Here is a 14,050-nt window from a genome sequence, read left to right on the forward strand (position 1 = left end):
TATTTTTGGGCGCTCCCTCCATTAATAATAAAAAAAGAGCAATGATGTCACACTCTTTCTGAATTCACCCTATGCCTATAGCACAACTTTAATCTCTAAAGCATGAACACAGAAATGTAAAACAAATGACATGAGATGTCTTTATTGTCCTCCATAGCTCAGCGACGGACAGAGGGGCCAGCAGCAGGCTGCCTAGTTCTATTTGACAGTCAGCAGCGAGCGCACGATATGCGCCCTCGTGCGTGTGGTAACAGCAGTTGTCCGACAGAACTGAAAAAAAAAATGAAAACTACGCAGCCATTTTGAGTCGAGAATAAAAACTCAAAAGAGCAAAGAAATCACATTATTTCCTGTAGAATGATTCCAAATAAGTACAATCGGTAACATCTCTTGTGGTTCGTTTCCATTTGGCAATCCTATCTGTACTGTCGTACCAATTTTTTCCGTCCGTGCTTTCTCATCCGGCTGGCATTCCGAAATGCAAGATAAAACCGTTTATCCCAACCTTTAAATCTAGCAATAACCAATCAGAGCACCCGGAATCCGATGTCAGTGACGGAGTATCCAATCGGCGCATGCGTCTCGCGATCGAGTGTAGTAGGGTAAAAGATGGCGGCGGGCTCGGATTTGCTGGATGATGCCTTTTTCAACACTGAGGTGGACGAGAAAGTAGTTAGTGATCTAGTTGGATCTTTGGAGTCTGAGCTCACGGGATCGGGTCGCGGAAACTCTGCAGTCAGGGTCCAGGCTGCCGCAAATCACATTGGCAACTCCAATGTCCAGGACAGCAAAATGGGACTTTCACAAGAGCTTGCTAAACCAGGTACCGTAAGATAATGGCTTTAGCGGCTGACTCTGGTTAGCACATTTCACGTTGTTTTGACTGTTTTCGTATCTTTTTAAGCCACACCACTTGACTAAATTCTTGCTAATACTTATGTTCAATTTATATATATTTGATATTTCCCTTTCTCTCATGTTTCCTCTGCTGTAGGGACTAGCGTCCAAGCGGGTGTCATTAATAGTACGAGGTCCACCATGGATACAGCCGCCGGGACGACGGCGGCGGCGGGCTCAGGCATGACAGCGGGACACAGTCAGAGTAAGACGGGGGCAGCCGGTTGTGTGGTAACAGTGGTTCCCGATCACGGGGAAGGGATCGGGAAAACCGGGTCGGCTGGTGGACAAACTTTAAATGGAAGTAGCGTTGTAATAAACTCTCAGAATTTGGTGAGCTCGGCAAGCAGCACAGTGCCCGCAGTCACAGTTGTCAACAACGGACCAGGCTCCGTGGTCGAAGGAAACGTAATCTTACCCTCAACTTCCATTCAAACCTCTCTAATGGACAATGCTGTCACTTCAACTGTAGTATCGTCTCAGCCGTCTGTTCTAAACAGTGTGCCCACTGTCACGCTCGTGAGGCCGCCTATGCACATCGCCGGAGCAGTCACCTCGCCGAGCGGGAGCAATACCTTTCTGACATCATCTGTCAACGTCGCTCACCCTGCATGTTCAGGAGCACAAATCAACAAGTCGGAGTCGCCAAAAACGGCAATACAAAAGACCGCACAGGTGACGGGGACGGCAGCAGCTGTAGCGAAAAGCCCATCGACTATTGCAATCAGTCCTGGTGGGATAAGGGCGATCGCTCCTCAGGTATTGGCCCCGAGACTTCCGCAGCCCCAACAGAATGCTCCAAACATCCAAAACATTCAGCTCCCCCCAGGTAACTTTTCCATTCTCAGTTGATATTGTATAGCTGATTCATTGAAGCATGATTTGATGTGTTAGAGTAGCCAATTATGTCAGTGAGTGGAGAGGGGATACAATGCATCTTGCTGGCAGCGTTTCAAGGCTCTATCTATGTGATAAACAAACTTTATTGCAAACTTATGGCTAGCATTCTCAACTACACTTGTCATCGCTGTGGCACACAGACAAGTCTTTTGTTTGTTTATCAGACAAACTGTCCAGTTGCTATACTGTACTCTATCCCTGTGTGTGTGTGTGTGTGTGGTGTGTGCACGCTTTGCTGTCCATTGTTCATGCTCCTCTAGCACACTGTGACCTGTGGGAACATTCTATTGATTCTGTCTACTTGTTTTGCTTGTAAAAGCAGATTAGTGTTGGCTGTTGTGCTGTTCTCTGTCGTGTGGTCCTGATAGCACACATACCATGGACCGACCCAGTGTCAAGGGGCACACTGACACTGTAGTGCATCATGTAACCTAGTTGCAAGCATGTGTCCATTTTTTTTGTTGGAACTGCATGTCTCACTGGTTCTGTCTAACAATGCTATCCACCATTAAGCTCGCCACTGAAAGTTAAGTTTTCGTGATAATTACTTTTTACTGTACCACTTTTATGCCAAGAGTGGCCAAATATATTTTCTAAGCAAACAATGCTTTAGAAGTTATTCAATTGTGGTGTATTTAGCGATTCTGTCTGTTGATCTATGACCCCTGTTTGACCTCATCTCTGACCCCCTCCATGCCCTCTGCCCTGTGCAGGGATGGTGTTGGTGCGCAGTGAGAGTGGGCAGCTGTTAATGATCCACCAGCAGACCCTGGCCCAGATGCAGGCTCAGTCCCAGAGCCCCATGACCCCACGGCCAGCCACCCCCACCAGCACGCCCCCTGTCCAGATCACCTCTGTACAGGTACACACACACACTGAAACTGTAATCATCTCTTAGCTCCAGTGATGGAGAGATCACAGTGTGATTGAATAAAGAGAGGGATGAAAGAGCGACACAGGTGAACAGAGGTGACACAGAGCCGGTTAATTTACACCTGTCGCACCAACCAAAAACTAGACTACTGCGGCATATACAACGCACGTTCATGAGATGTGATGCTTCATAATGATGGTTGCTAGGCAGCGCCCAGTGGCAGTTCTAAACATTGCGAGGCATGTCCCATCACTTCGCAAAGCCCACCGCCATGCACGTTTTCTCAACCACAGCTGGATGGATCAATCAATAATTGCTTTGGGAATGAGTATAAAGTTAATGCCGTTGAAGGCATTTATCATGTTGTTGCTTACTGAAACTCCCAAAGTCGTCCAACTGTTTTAAATACTTTAAAGCAATAGCCGTATGTGGTCAACCGCACCCTTATGATTGGGCCAGTGTTATCGGCGCTGCTTTGAGACAAGCGTGGGGACTTACAGTGCCTTGCGAAAGTATTCGGCCCCCTTGAACTTTGCGACCTTTTGCCACATTTCAGGCTTCAAACATAAAGATATAAAACTGTATTTTTTTGTGAAGAATCAACAACAAGTGGGACACAATCATGAAGTGGAACAACATTTATTGGATATTTCAAACTTTTTTAACAAATCAAAAACTGAAAAATTGGGCGTGCAAAATTATTCAGCCCCCTTAAGTTAATACTTTGTAGCGCCACCTTTTGCTGCGAATACAGCTGTAAGTCGCTTGGGGTATGTCTCTATCAGTTTTGCACATCGAGAGACTGAAATTTTTTCCCATTCCTCCTTGCAAAACAGCTTGAGCTCAGTGAGGTTGGATGGAGAGCATTTGTGAACAGCAGTTTTCAGTTCTTTCCACAGATTCTCGATTGGATTCAGGTCTGGACTTTGACTTGGCCATTCTAACACCTGGATATGTTTATTTTTGAACCATTCCATTGTAGATTTTGCTTTATGTTTTGGATCATTGTCTTGTTGGAAGACAAATCTCTGTCCCAGTCTCAGGTCTTTTGCAGACTCCATCAGATTTTCTTCCAGAATGGTCCTGTATTTGGCTCCATCCATCTTCCCATCAATTTTAACCATCTTCCCTGTCCCTGCTGAAGAAAAGCATGTTTGACAGTGGGGATGGTGTGTTCAGGGTGATGCGCTGTGTTGCTTTTACGCCAAACATAACGTTTTGCATTGTTGCCAAAAAGTTCAATTTTGGTTTCATCTGACCAGAGCACCTTCTTCCACATGTTTGGTGTGTCTCCCAGGTGGCTTGTGGCAAACTTTAAACAACACTTTTTATGGATATCTTTAAGAAATGGCTTTCTTCTTGCCACTCTTCCATAAAGGCCAGATTTGTGCAATATACGACTGATTGTTGTCCTATGGACATTCTCTCCCACCTCAGCTGTAGATCTCTGCAGTTCATCCAGAGTGATCATGGGCCTCTTGGCTGCATCTCTGATCAGTCTTCTCCTTGTATGAGCTGAAAGTTTAGAGGGACGGCCAGGTCTTGGTAGATTTGCAGTGGTCTGATACTCCTTCCATTTCAATATTATCGCTTGCACAGTGCTCCTTGGGATGTTGAAAGCTTGGGAAATCTTTTTGTATCCAAATCCGGCTTTAAACTTCTTCACAACAGTATCTCGGACCTGCCTGGTGTGTTCCTTGTTCTTCATGATGCTCTCTGCGCTTTTAACGGACCTCTGAGACTATCACAGTGCAGGTGCATTTATACGGAGACTTGATTACACAGGTGGATTGTATTTATCATCATTTGTCATTTAGGTCAACATTGGATCATTCAGAGATCCTCACTGAACTTCTGGAGAGAGTTTGCTGCACTGAAAGTAAAGGGGCTGAATAATTTTGCACGCCCAATTTTTCAATTTTTGATTTGTTTGAAATATCCAATAAATGTCGTTCCACTTCATGATTGTGTCCCACTTGTTGTTGATTCTTCACAAAAAAATACAGTTTTATATCTTTATGTTTGAAGCCTGAAATGTGGCAAAAGGTCGCAAAGTTCAAGGGGGCCGAATACTTTCGCAAGGCACTGTATCTTGATGAATGAATCAATGTCCGATTTTTGTTTTCACCGAATATCCGTTTGGATATTTGGTTACAATTAGGCTGGGAAAATGTTAGCCAAATTGAGGTTGAGTGTTGATGATCTTTAGTCTAGTTTGCTCGTCTAGCAGTGTTATCAGAATATTTTGCTGGTATGCTATGTAGCCTACGGTAGCCTAGTATAACATGTGGATTATTTTGCTCGTCACTCGTGTAGTAGCCTAGGCTATATTCCGACTAAAAGCTCTTGACTTGTCTGATGATCAATCGATATGATTTTGTTTCACAGAATCTCAGTCTATATGTTTGGTTAATTGGTTTCTGTCTGGGCAAATAAGAGGAGGTGGTGGATCATCTATTTGTTCGCTAATATCTGATCAGACACATTTAGCATGCTATAATGTAGCATAAATCAAGTGTATTATGTAGCTATTGACGCATAGGCAACATGAAAAGCCTGCGTCGGTTGTGAAATTTGAACACGAGACTCGCATCCCTTTGAAAACAGAGATTGCTATTATATTCTGTGCATATCATGAAAGAATATGCCTGCTCCCTACAAGGCGTGGATTCTACTCCCAGACATGGCTCATAGAAGGGTTATGCCCAGGCCGTGCAATAGGTCTAATTTTAAGGTGTGACGTAGAGTTACCACCCATTGGTGCAACCGTCCCCAGAACCCTTGTCCTATCCTGTAGGCTCCAGGGATGCCCCTCATGGCCCGTCAGGTGACCCCCACCACCATCATCAAGCAGGGCACCCCAGCCCAGACTACTGTCCTCCAGAGGCCTCCTGTGCTACAGCAGGTAGGTACACCCCCCTATCTCTTCTCTTTAATTATCTCACCCTCTCCCCTTTGTCTCATTTCATCCCCTGCTCCCTTTGTCCCTTTTCTCCTGCAGAACACCATTGTGCTGGGTGGGGCGGCTGCCACCCCAGGTCAGGCCCCAGTGCCGCCTGGCTCGGCGGCAACAGCAGCAGTTAACCAGCGAGCAGGGACCCCCGGAGCTACCGGGACACCAGGCACTCCCACTACCACTATAGTGAGACGACACTCCTCTACTCCCTCCTGCATTTGTCTACTCCTAAATGGTCATGCAATGGTTTTTACGTGTGTGTGTGTAGGAGACCCTGGAGAATGTGAAGAAATGCAAGAACTTCCTTTCCACGCTGATCAAGCTGGCATCCAGCGGGAAGCAGTCGTCAGAGACCACGGCCAGTGTCAAGGACCTGGTCAAGAGCCTGTTGGTACGTCTGTCTGTCTGTGTCCATTTCACTCTCTCTCTTACTCCTCACTCTGTCTTTCTACATTGATGTCTGTGTTTTTTCTACCACTGCAGGAAGGTAAGATCGAAGCTGAGGAGTTCACCAGTCGGTTATACCGGGAGCTCAACTCCTCTCCTCAGCCATATCTTGTGCCTTTCCTCAAGGTGAGACCGATGGCTTTTCCGTTCTTTAATGTAGCTAGCTATTCACTCGCTACCCAAACAAATACAAGTGGCCCGGAAGATGCAATATCGATGAGGGAATGACCTGTGCTCTCCCTCCCCATCTCCAGAGGAGTCTCCCTGCACTGCGTCAGATGACCCCCGACTCGACAGCCTTCATCCAGCAGAGCCAGCTTCCCCAGGCCAGCGTCCAGCCTGCCTCCTCCTCCACAGCCCTGACTACAGTGGCGCTGGGGGGCACGGCCGCTGCACAGAGACTCCCTCTTAACAGAACCACCAGCCCCGGGGCCAAGGGGACCATGCACCAGTCCCCTGTCATCAGCCCGGCCCTGACACCTCACAGCAAGCCTGGCCTGGTATACTATATCCTAACGATACTCCACTCAGTGTGTCCATGTATTGTATAGGGGGGTTGCCTTGTTGTTCTTCGTGTCACATGAAGTCTATATGACTATGTTATGTTGAGGGATGACCCGAAGTAGATCTACATGGCAAAGCCGAGTTGCACTGGGCCGGCCTGGTTACGCATCCACCGTGATTGCTGGAACCATGCTAGAAAGGACAATGTTAAAAATATATACCCGAGCCTGAACAGTAAGGTGTGCTCTATTGTGTGAATCATGTTTTATACCTCTCTCTCTCCTCTCTCTCTCTGTGTAGATGGTGCCCCAGCAGCAGGGGGCGTTGGCGAGTACTCAGGTAACTCTGGCCCAGTCGCCCATGGTTACTTTCCGAGGCCAGTCCCACAGTCGCATCATCATGGGACATCCGCAGGTGGTCAAACAGCTGCAAACAGGTGTGCGTTTGTATTGTCTGCGTCCCATCGTCTTAACTGCGTCATGCCTTTGTGTTTGATGTTTGTGTACATATTCTACAGTCGTGGCCAAAAGTTTTAAGAATGACACAAATATTAATTTTCACAAAGTGTGCTGCCTCAGTTTGTATGATGGCAATTTGCATGTACTCCAGAATGTTATGATAAGTCATCAGATGAATTGCAATTAATTGCAGTCCCTCTTTGCCATGCAAATGAACTGAATCCCCCAAAAAACATTTCCACTGCATTTCAGCCCTGCCACAAAAGGACCAGCTGACATCATGTCAGTGATTCTCTCGTTAACACAGGTGTGAGTGTTGGTGAGGACAAGGCTGGAGATCACTCTGTCATGCTGATGAGTTCGAATAACAGACTGGAAGCTTCAAAAGGAGGGTGGTGCTTGGAATCATTCCTCTGTCAATCATGGTTACCTGCAAGGAAACATGTGCCGTCATCAATGCTTTGCACAAAAAGGGCTTCACAGGCAAGGATATTGCTGCCAGTAAGATTGCACCTAAATCAAGCATTTATCAAATCATCAAGAACTTCAAGGAGAGTGGTTCAATTGTTGTGAAGAAGGCTTCAGGGCACCCAAGAAAGTCCAGCAAGCGCCAGGACCGTCTCCTAAAGTTGATTCAGCTGTGGGATTGGGGCACCACCAGTATAGAGCTTGTTCAGGAATGGCAGCAGGCATCTGCACGCACAGTGAGGCAAAGGCTTTTGGAGGATGGCCTGGTGTCAAGAAGGGCAGCAAAGAAGCCACTTCTCTCCAGGAAAAACATCAGGGACAGACTGATATTCTGCAAAAGGTACAGGGATTGGACTGCTGAGGACTGGGGTTAAGTAATTTTCTCTTATGAATCCCCTTTCCAATTGTTTGGGGCATCCGGAGAAAAGCTTGTCCGGAGAAGACAAGGTGAGCGCTACCATCAGTCCTGTGTCATGCCAACAGTAAAGCATCCTGAGACCGTTCACGTCTCACTCACAATTTTGCCTAAGAACACAGCCACAAATAAAAAATGGTACCAACACATACTCCGAGAGCAACTTCTCCCAACCATCCAGGAACAGTTTGGTGACGGACAATGCCTTTTCCAGCATGATGGAGCACCTTACCTTAAGGCAAAAGTGATAATTGGGGAAGTGGCTCGGGGAACAAAACATCATATTTTGGGTCCATGGCCAGGAAACTCCCAAGACCCTAATCCCATTGAACTTGTGGTCAATTGTCAAGAGGCGGGTGGACAAACAAAAACCCACAAATTCTGACAAACTCCAAGCATTGATTATGCAAGAATGGGCTGCCATCGGTCCGGTTGTGGCCCAGAAGTTCATTGACAGCATGCCAGGGCTGCAAATATTGACTCTTTGCATCAACTTCATGTAATTGTCAATAAAAGCCTTTGACACTTATGAAATGCTTGTACTTATACTTCAGTATTCCATAATAACATCTGACAAAATATCTAAAGACACTGAAACGGCAAACTTTGGAAATTAATATTTGTGTCATTCTCAACTTTTGGCCACGACTGTACATGAAAATATCAGCCATTTCTCAAACAGAAATATAATTTATACAAAGGATAACGTATTAGTTGTCTTATTTCAGATGAACCCTAGTGCTTTCACATACCATCGCTGTATAATACTTCTCCTGTGCAGGATAGGAGCTTTTCTGTGTTGGCTATTTTTCCACTGGGCGTCTCTGGGACAAACGCGCTCAGTGTGAACAATGGCAGTGTCAATGATAGAAAGCGTCAGACCGACGTTTTCGGTCTGTGGCCGGCTGCTATTAGCTAATGGAGACGGCAGTAGTGTGTGTGTGTGGGGGGGGGGCTTGTATTACTATCCTCGTGGGTACTGGAAATCTCAGAGTCGCCACAAGGAAAATTCTCCCTCGTGGGGGACATTTCTCAGGTCTCCACGAGGACAAAGGCTATTTTAGGCTTAGGGGTTAGGGTTTATTAAATTAAAGTGATTTCTGTAATGCTATCCCAAATAGGTTACCAATCTTCCAACCTCCTATATCTAGCTACCAAGAAACCATTTCAGGCCATCAATCAAGTTAGAGTAACTAGCATGCCTAACCATCTTAGCTGGCATGCCTGCTGGTAAGGTTGGTAGACTTTAGAAAAGCAAGCAAAAACTAAATGTACTCACATCCTTTCAATCTTTTACCCAGATTTGAGCAGAGAAGCATATTTAGTTTCTTTAAAAAATGTTACCACCAGTCAGTGAGAAACGGACAGCTCAAGAAGTTTGCTTAGATATGCCGGAAAATAAACAAATTTCTGACATCAAATTAAGCATAATGATTATAGCTCTTATTATGGATTACAGGAGTTAAAAAAAGCTAAATTCTCCACTTCTATCTCTGAGCCATCCTCACATACCTTGCCTCCTCACATTTCTGTGCATGATGCACCTGGGTTAAAATTAGGGTAAGGGAAAGTAGAATTTTGAATGGAAATACACTTTACATGTGTTCACTGGACTGTATGGAAACACTGCCCCCTTGTGAGAGATGAATGTAACTGCATGCGATATTGCTCAAGAAAGCGCTAGTCTGTGACATGTTCTTCTTCCATCTCTCTTCCTCTTGATCTCGGCTCCTCTCTTCTGCTCACAGCAGATGTACCAAGAAGAAGATGAATACTTATTGATGTGTAAATGATACATTATACAATGTGAAAGGTCGAGGAGCCTGTGTGAAGGTCGAGTGTCTGTTATGTAACAGTTCCTCCCCCATCTTGCGCTCTCTGTCTCCCTGTCTGTGTCTCAGTTCCTGTAGTGAAACAAGCTCTATCACCAGGGGCCAAGGTAACACTGGGGCGCCAGTCTATGCTCTCTGTTGCACAGAAGAACAAGCTGAAGGAGGCAAGCGGAGGAACCTTCAAGTAATCCATCCACACACACACGCGCGCGCGCGCATGCACGCACAAGTCCGGGAATTTCAGAATTGTTAAAGTGAAAAAGAGGCCTTTAGAAATAGTTATTTCTCTTCTTTCCCTGTCTCCTTCATCCAGAGATGATGATGATATCAATGACGTGGCCTCCATGGCTGGAGTCAACCTGTCAGAGGAGAGTGCCCGTATCCTGGCAACCAACTCTGAGCTGGTGGGCGCGGTGACTCGCTCCTGTAAGGACGAGGCCTTCCTCCACACCACCTCACTAACCCGGAGAGTACAGGAGATCGGTGAGACGCACACCACATAAACGCACGCATGCACACACACACACTGTACCTAAAATCTCTTAACATCTCCTTTTCCCTTGTAACAGGTAGGAGGTTTGGGGTGATTGACCTGGGGCCAGAGGTTATCAACTACGTTTCACATGCAACACAGCAGCGGCTGCAGAACCTGCTGGAGAAAGTGACGGAGGTGGCGCAGCAGAAAAACATCACCTTCAAGGTGAGAGAACACAGCTTCTGTGGGTGTTGGCGTGAAGGAGGTTCACGCGTTCTTTAATGAGCTATTAAGTTCTGTTGTTTTCTGTCGACACTGGGTTGTCATCCTTGTTGTTGCTAGCCTTTCATCTTCAAAAAGTGCTGAAGGGGACTCCCGAGTGGCGCAGCGGTCTAAGGCATTGCATCGCAGCGCTAGAGGCGTCACTACAGACCCGGGTTCGAGCCCAAGCTGTGTCGCAACCCGGGAGACCCATGAGGGGGCGCACAATTGGCCCAGCGTCGTCCGTGTTAGGGGAGGGTTTGGCCTGCCGGAATGCCCTTGTCCCATCGCGCTCTAGCGACTCCTTGTGGCGGGCCGGGGGAGTGTGCACGCTGACTTCGTTTGCCAGCTGGACGGCGTTTCCTCTGACACATTGGTGCGGCTGGCTTCCGGGTTAAGGCGAGCAGTGTTTCAAGAAGCGGTGCGGCTTGTCGGGGTCGTGTTTCGGAGGATGCATGGCTCTCGACCTTCGCCTCTCCCGAGTCCATACGGGAGTTGCAGCGAAGGGACAAGACTGTAACTACCACTTGGATATCACAAAATTGGGGAGAAAAGAGGGTAAAAAGTACAACAACAAAAAGTAATCCATTTTTACCCTTGTAATCCATTATCTCTCTCTCTCCTTCAGGAGGATGATAAGTATGAACAGGTGAGTGACGTGCGAGCCCAGCTGAAGTTCTATGAGCAGCTGGATCAGATGGAGAAACAGAGGAAGGAGGAGCAGGAGAGGGAGATCCTGATGAAGGCTGCCAAGGTAACTCACCACCACAGGCATTGATGCACTAACATTAGAAATGTGGAGGTGCAACTTCAACCATGTTACATAGTCTTTTTACACCATCTAGTGGTCTTATACTGTAAGTGCCAGTAGTGTTGATAGTGAATTCCGTGCCTCTTCCCCCCCAGTCTCGATCGCGGCAAGAGGACCCAGAGCAGCTTCGGCTCAAACAGAAGGCCAAAGAGGTGAGAGGAGAGCGTTTGTGTCGCTGTATGCAGAGTGCGTATAACATTAGCGTATTATGTTGTGCGCTAATGATTGGTAGTGTTTCTCATACTCTGTGTGTCACTTGTCTCAGTCTCCAAGCACAGGAGCATTGTGTGTGTCATGCCTGTTCCCTCTGTGTGTGGTCTAGATGCAGCAGCAGGAGCTGAATCAGATCAGGCAGAAGGAGGCCAACATGACGGCCCTGGCAGCCATCGGCCCCAGGAAGAAACGGAAAATGGAGTCCCCCGTCAACGGCGCCGGGGCTGAGGTAGAGTATCATGACCACTACTCTAGGCTCGATCATTGCCTATATATATTGCGCTTAACAAGGATCCAAACGTGTGGATTGATAGCGGTTTATGCATACACATGTTTTTGAAGATCAACATGGATGTTCCTTTCTCTTGTCTCCCCCTCCCTCTCCGCAGGGTTCTGGCTCTGGTCCCTCGTCGTCGGGTGGGGCCAATAGCGGAGGCTCCAGACCTCAGCGCCAGCGCATCACCAGGGTCAACCTCAGGGACCTGCTCTTCTGTCTGGAGAATGAGAGAGAAACCAGTAGCTCACATCTGCTCTACAAAGGCTTCCTCAAATAACACACAGGGAGACGAGACACTAATGAGAGAAACCAGTCACTCGGATGCACGTGACTCAGTCTCCAATAACACCTCCCCCCGACAGATCAGAGGCCAGACGCTCCCAATAGCAGCTCCCTTATAGAGCTGCACGTGACGGCACTTCCTCCTCTTCTGTGCTCTCCTACAATCATGACCTGGAGGGAAGGCAGACCAGCGGCGCCTGGAATATGAATCATCAGCTGTGCCCTACACGCCCTCCTCAAAGGTGAGGTGGTGGGTCTTCTGGACCCTCCTTTACCCCCGTGCCTCTCACAGTTCTCTTGGGACCAGCTACTGGCAACCTGGTCCCCTCCCATACACTGCCCTCTGGTGCCCTGGATGGGGAAATGCTCTTATTTGTGAGGTCTCCTTTGGGTCTGGATACATCCTCATTCACAGTAGGTGCATAGCTTTGCCAACCTTTAACCTCATGCAAGAGGCTTCTATGATTAGACTTTTTTTATAAAGAACCCCAGCGAGGACCCTTTTAACACGGTTAACAAACAAATGTACTAAACTGCATTCGTAAAATCCCTGACCAAACAGGAATTCTGGGCCTTTTGTTGGGTGATAGAGGTGGGGTTAGAGACTATTTTATAGTCATTCATTCTAGTGCTATTACCTGTGGAATATTTTTTTTGTGTGTGTTTTTTTATTTTTACTTGACTGATACAAGTCTTCTGCTGAGTTGCCTTTTTACCAAAATAAAGCCATATGAATGATACATGTCTCACTCTAGAACTCTGATAACATTACAGGACCCCTACTTGTTATTCAGTCAGTTTTTAGGCATTGTTTGATTTCTGTTTTAGTGTAACTTCCCGTTTGCCTTGTTTTTGAATCCGTTATTATGATTATGTCAATATGTCTGTTGTAAAGGTTATGGAAATGGACGCGAGCTTGTGTGCGCGCTCATTTCTGGTGCACATGTGACATCCTAAGGAAACAGTCTGCCAATCACAGTTCATACAAATCATATGTTTCTACCGGTAGACTGTGTGTGGAGGGGGGGGGGAGGATAAACATGAACAAGTTTATGAATATTTCTTTTTTCAAAAGAGTCATGTAAATAATAATTAATTGTTGATGCAACAATGCAAAGTGAGACTGAGACGTTGATGCAACGTTGGCAATAAATAGCCTATTTATGTTTGGAGGTAGGCCATTGCTGGCTGCCATGGTGATGTGTGATGGAATGCAGAATATGGACTGCACCTCCCCCAGAGGTATACACCCACTTTCTATATCATTTAAATATTTTGTTAGTGCACATACTAATTGGTTGTTTTGGATGGTAGTGTATGAAAAATGTATATTGATTCAACTTTTCTAGCTGTACATACTTCAGTTGGCCTTTTTGTAAGGTCTGTCAATAGAAGATTAATTTTCTTTTCTCAACAATTTTTCTCTGCTAGTCAATCAGTATTGATATGTTTTTATACCATCGCCCCTGGCAACTGTTACATACATTTCCCTCTGTCCATTTTCTATCGGCCAACACAGTTTTCAATGAAAAACGGAAGTATATTATGTAAATATAAGTTTTGCACAGCCATTTGTTAATATGTAAATACTCTCAATGAAAGGTTTTTAATGGTGATTGTTTATAGGGGATTGAAAGAGAATAATCTCCTTCATTAAAAAAATGAAAAATAAGTTGTTGTGCTGCATGTCTTTCTGCCTGGGGTGGATCTAGCTTAAACCCCTCTCAATGCCTGCATTTTATAGTTTGTCTTATACAGTGTCTACCTACTGTATTAACAGAGACAGATGGGCTGCAATGACACCAGGGATTTTTTTTAACAGTTCCTGAGTTCAAGTGCAGTACATAGTTCTTTCAGTGGAGGGCACTATTGTATCACTAAATCTCCACATCCCTCAAACAGTGGTCAATCTCATCAAAAGAAATCCATTTGCTTGGTGTCTTTGGGAGTAAGAGCGATCTCATCTGCATCTATTGCCGC

General features: G+C 46.2%; 1 protein-coding gene across 2 annotated transcripts; it reads left to right on the plus strand.

Moving 5' to 3' along the window:
• The first annotated feature begins 579 nt into the window (after positions 1-579).
• LOC112215173 (transcription initiation factor TFIID subunit 4) lies at positions 580-13,742 on the plus strand. 2 transcript variants are annotated; one of them, XM_042299242.1, is made up of 16 exons: positions 583-823; positions 995-1,726; positions 2,511-2,659; positions 5,469-5,576; positions 5,673-5,813; positions 5,896-6,018; positions 6,111-6,200; positions 6,329-6,574; positions 6,879-7,014; positions 9,821-9,935; positions 10,065-10,234; positions 10,321-10,451; positions 11,116-11,241; positions 11,394-11,450; positions 11,621-11,740; positions 11,901-13,742. In XM_042299242.1, the coding sequence occupies exons 1-16, from the start codon at positions 610-612 to the stop codon at positions 12,063-12,065; spliced, it is 2,823 nt and encodes a 940-aa protein (XP_042155176.1). In that variant the 5' UTR covers positions 583-609; the 3' UTR covers positions 12,066-13,742. The 2 variants fall into 2 exon arrangements, with proteins under 2 accessions (XP_042155177.1, XP_042155176.1); XM_042299243.1 differs by lacking the exons at positions 11,116-11,241; positions 11,394-11,450; positions 11,621-11,740; positions 11,901-13,742 and adding an exon at positions 10,569-11,002 and having other exon boundaries at positions 580-823.
• Positions 13,743-14,050: the final 308 nt, after the last annotated feature.

Source organism: Oncorhynchus tshawytscha, linkage group LG16, assembly GCF_018296145.1.
Source record: "Oncorhynchus tshawytscha isolate Ot180627B linkage group LG16, Otsh_v2.0, whole genome shotgun sequence".
Lineage (NCBI taxonomy): Eukaryota > Metazoa > Chordata > Actinopteri > Salmoniformes > Salmonidae > Oncorhynchus > Oncorhynchus tshawytscha.

Coding starts and splice junctions, on each gene's coding strand:
- LOC112215173 (XM_042299242.1), top strand. CDS start 610: ATGGCGGCGGGCTCGGATTTGCTGGATGATGCCTTTTTCAACACTGAG. Junction 824..994: donor ACAAGAGCTTGCTAAACCAG/GTACCGTAAGAT, acceptor CCTCTGCTGTAG/GGACTAGCGTCCAAGCGGGT. Junction 10,452..11,115: donor AGAAAAACATCACCTTCAAG/GTGAGAGAACAC, acceptor TCTCTCCTTCAG/GAGGATGATAAGTATGAACA.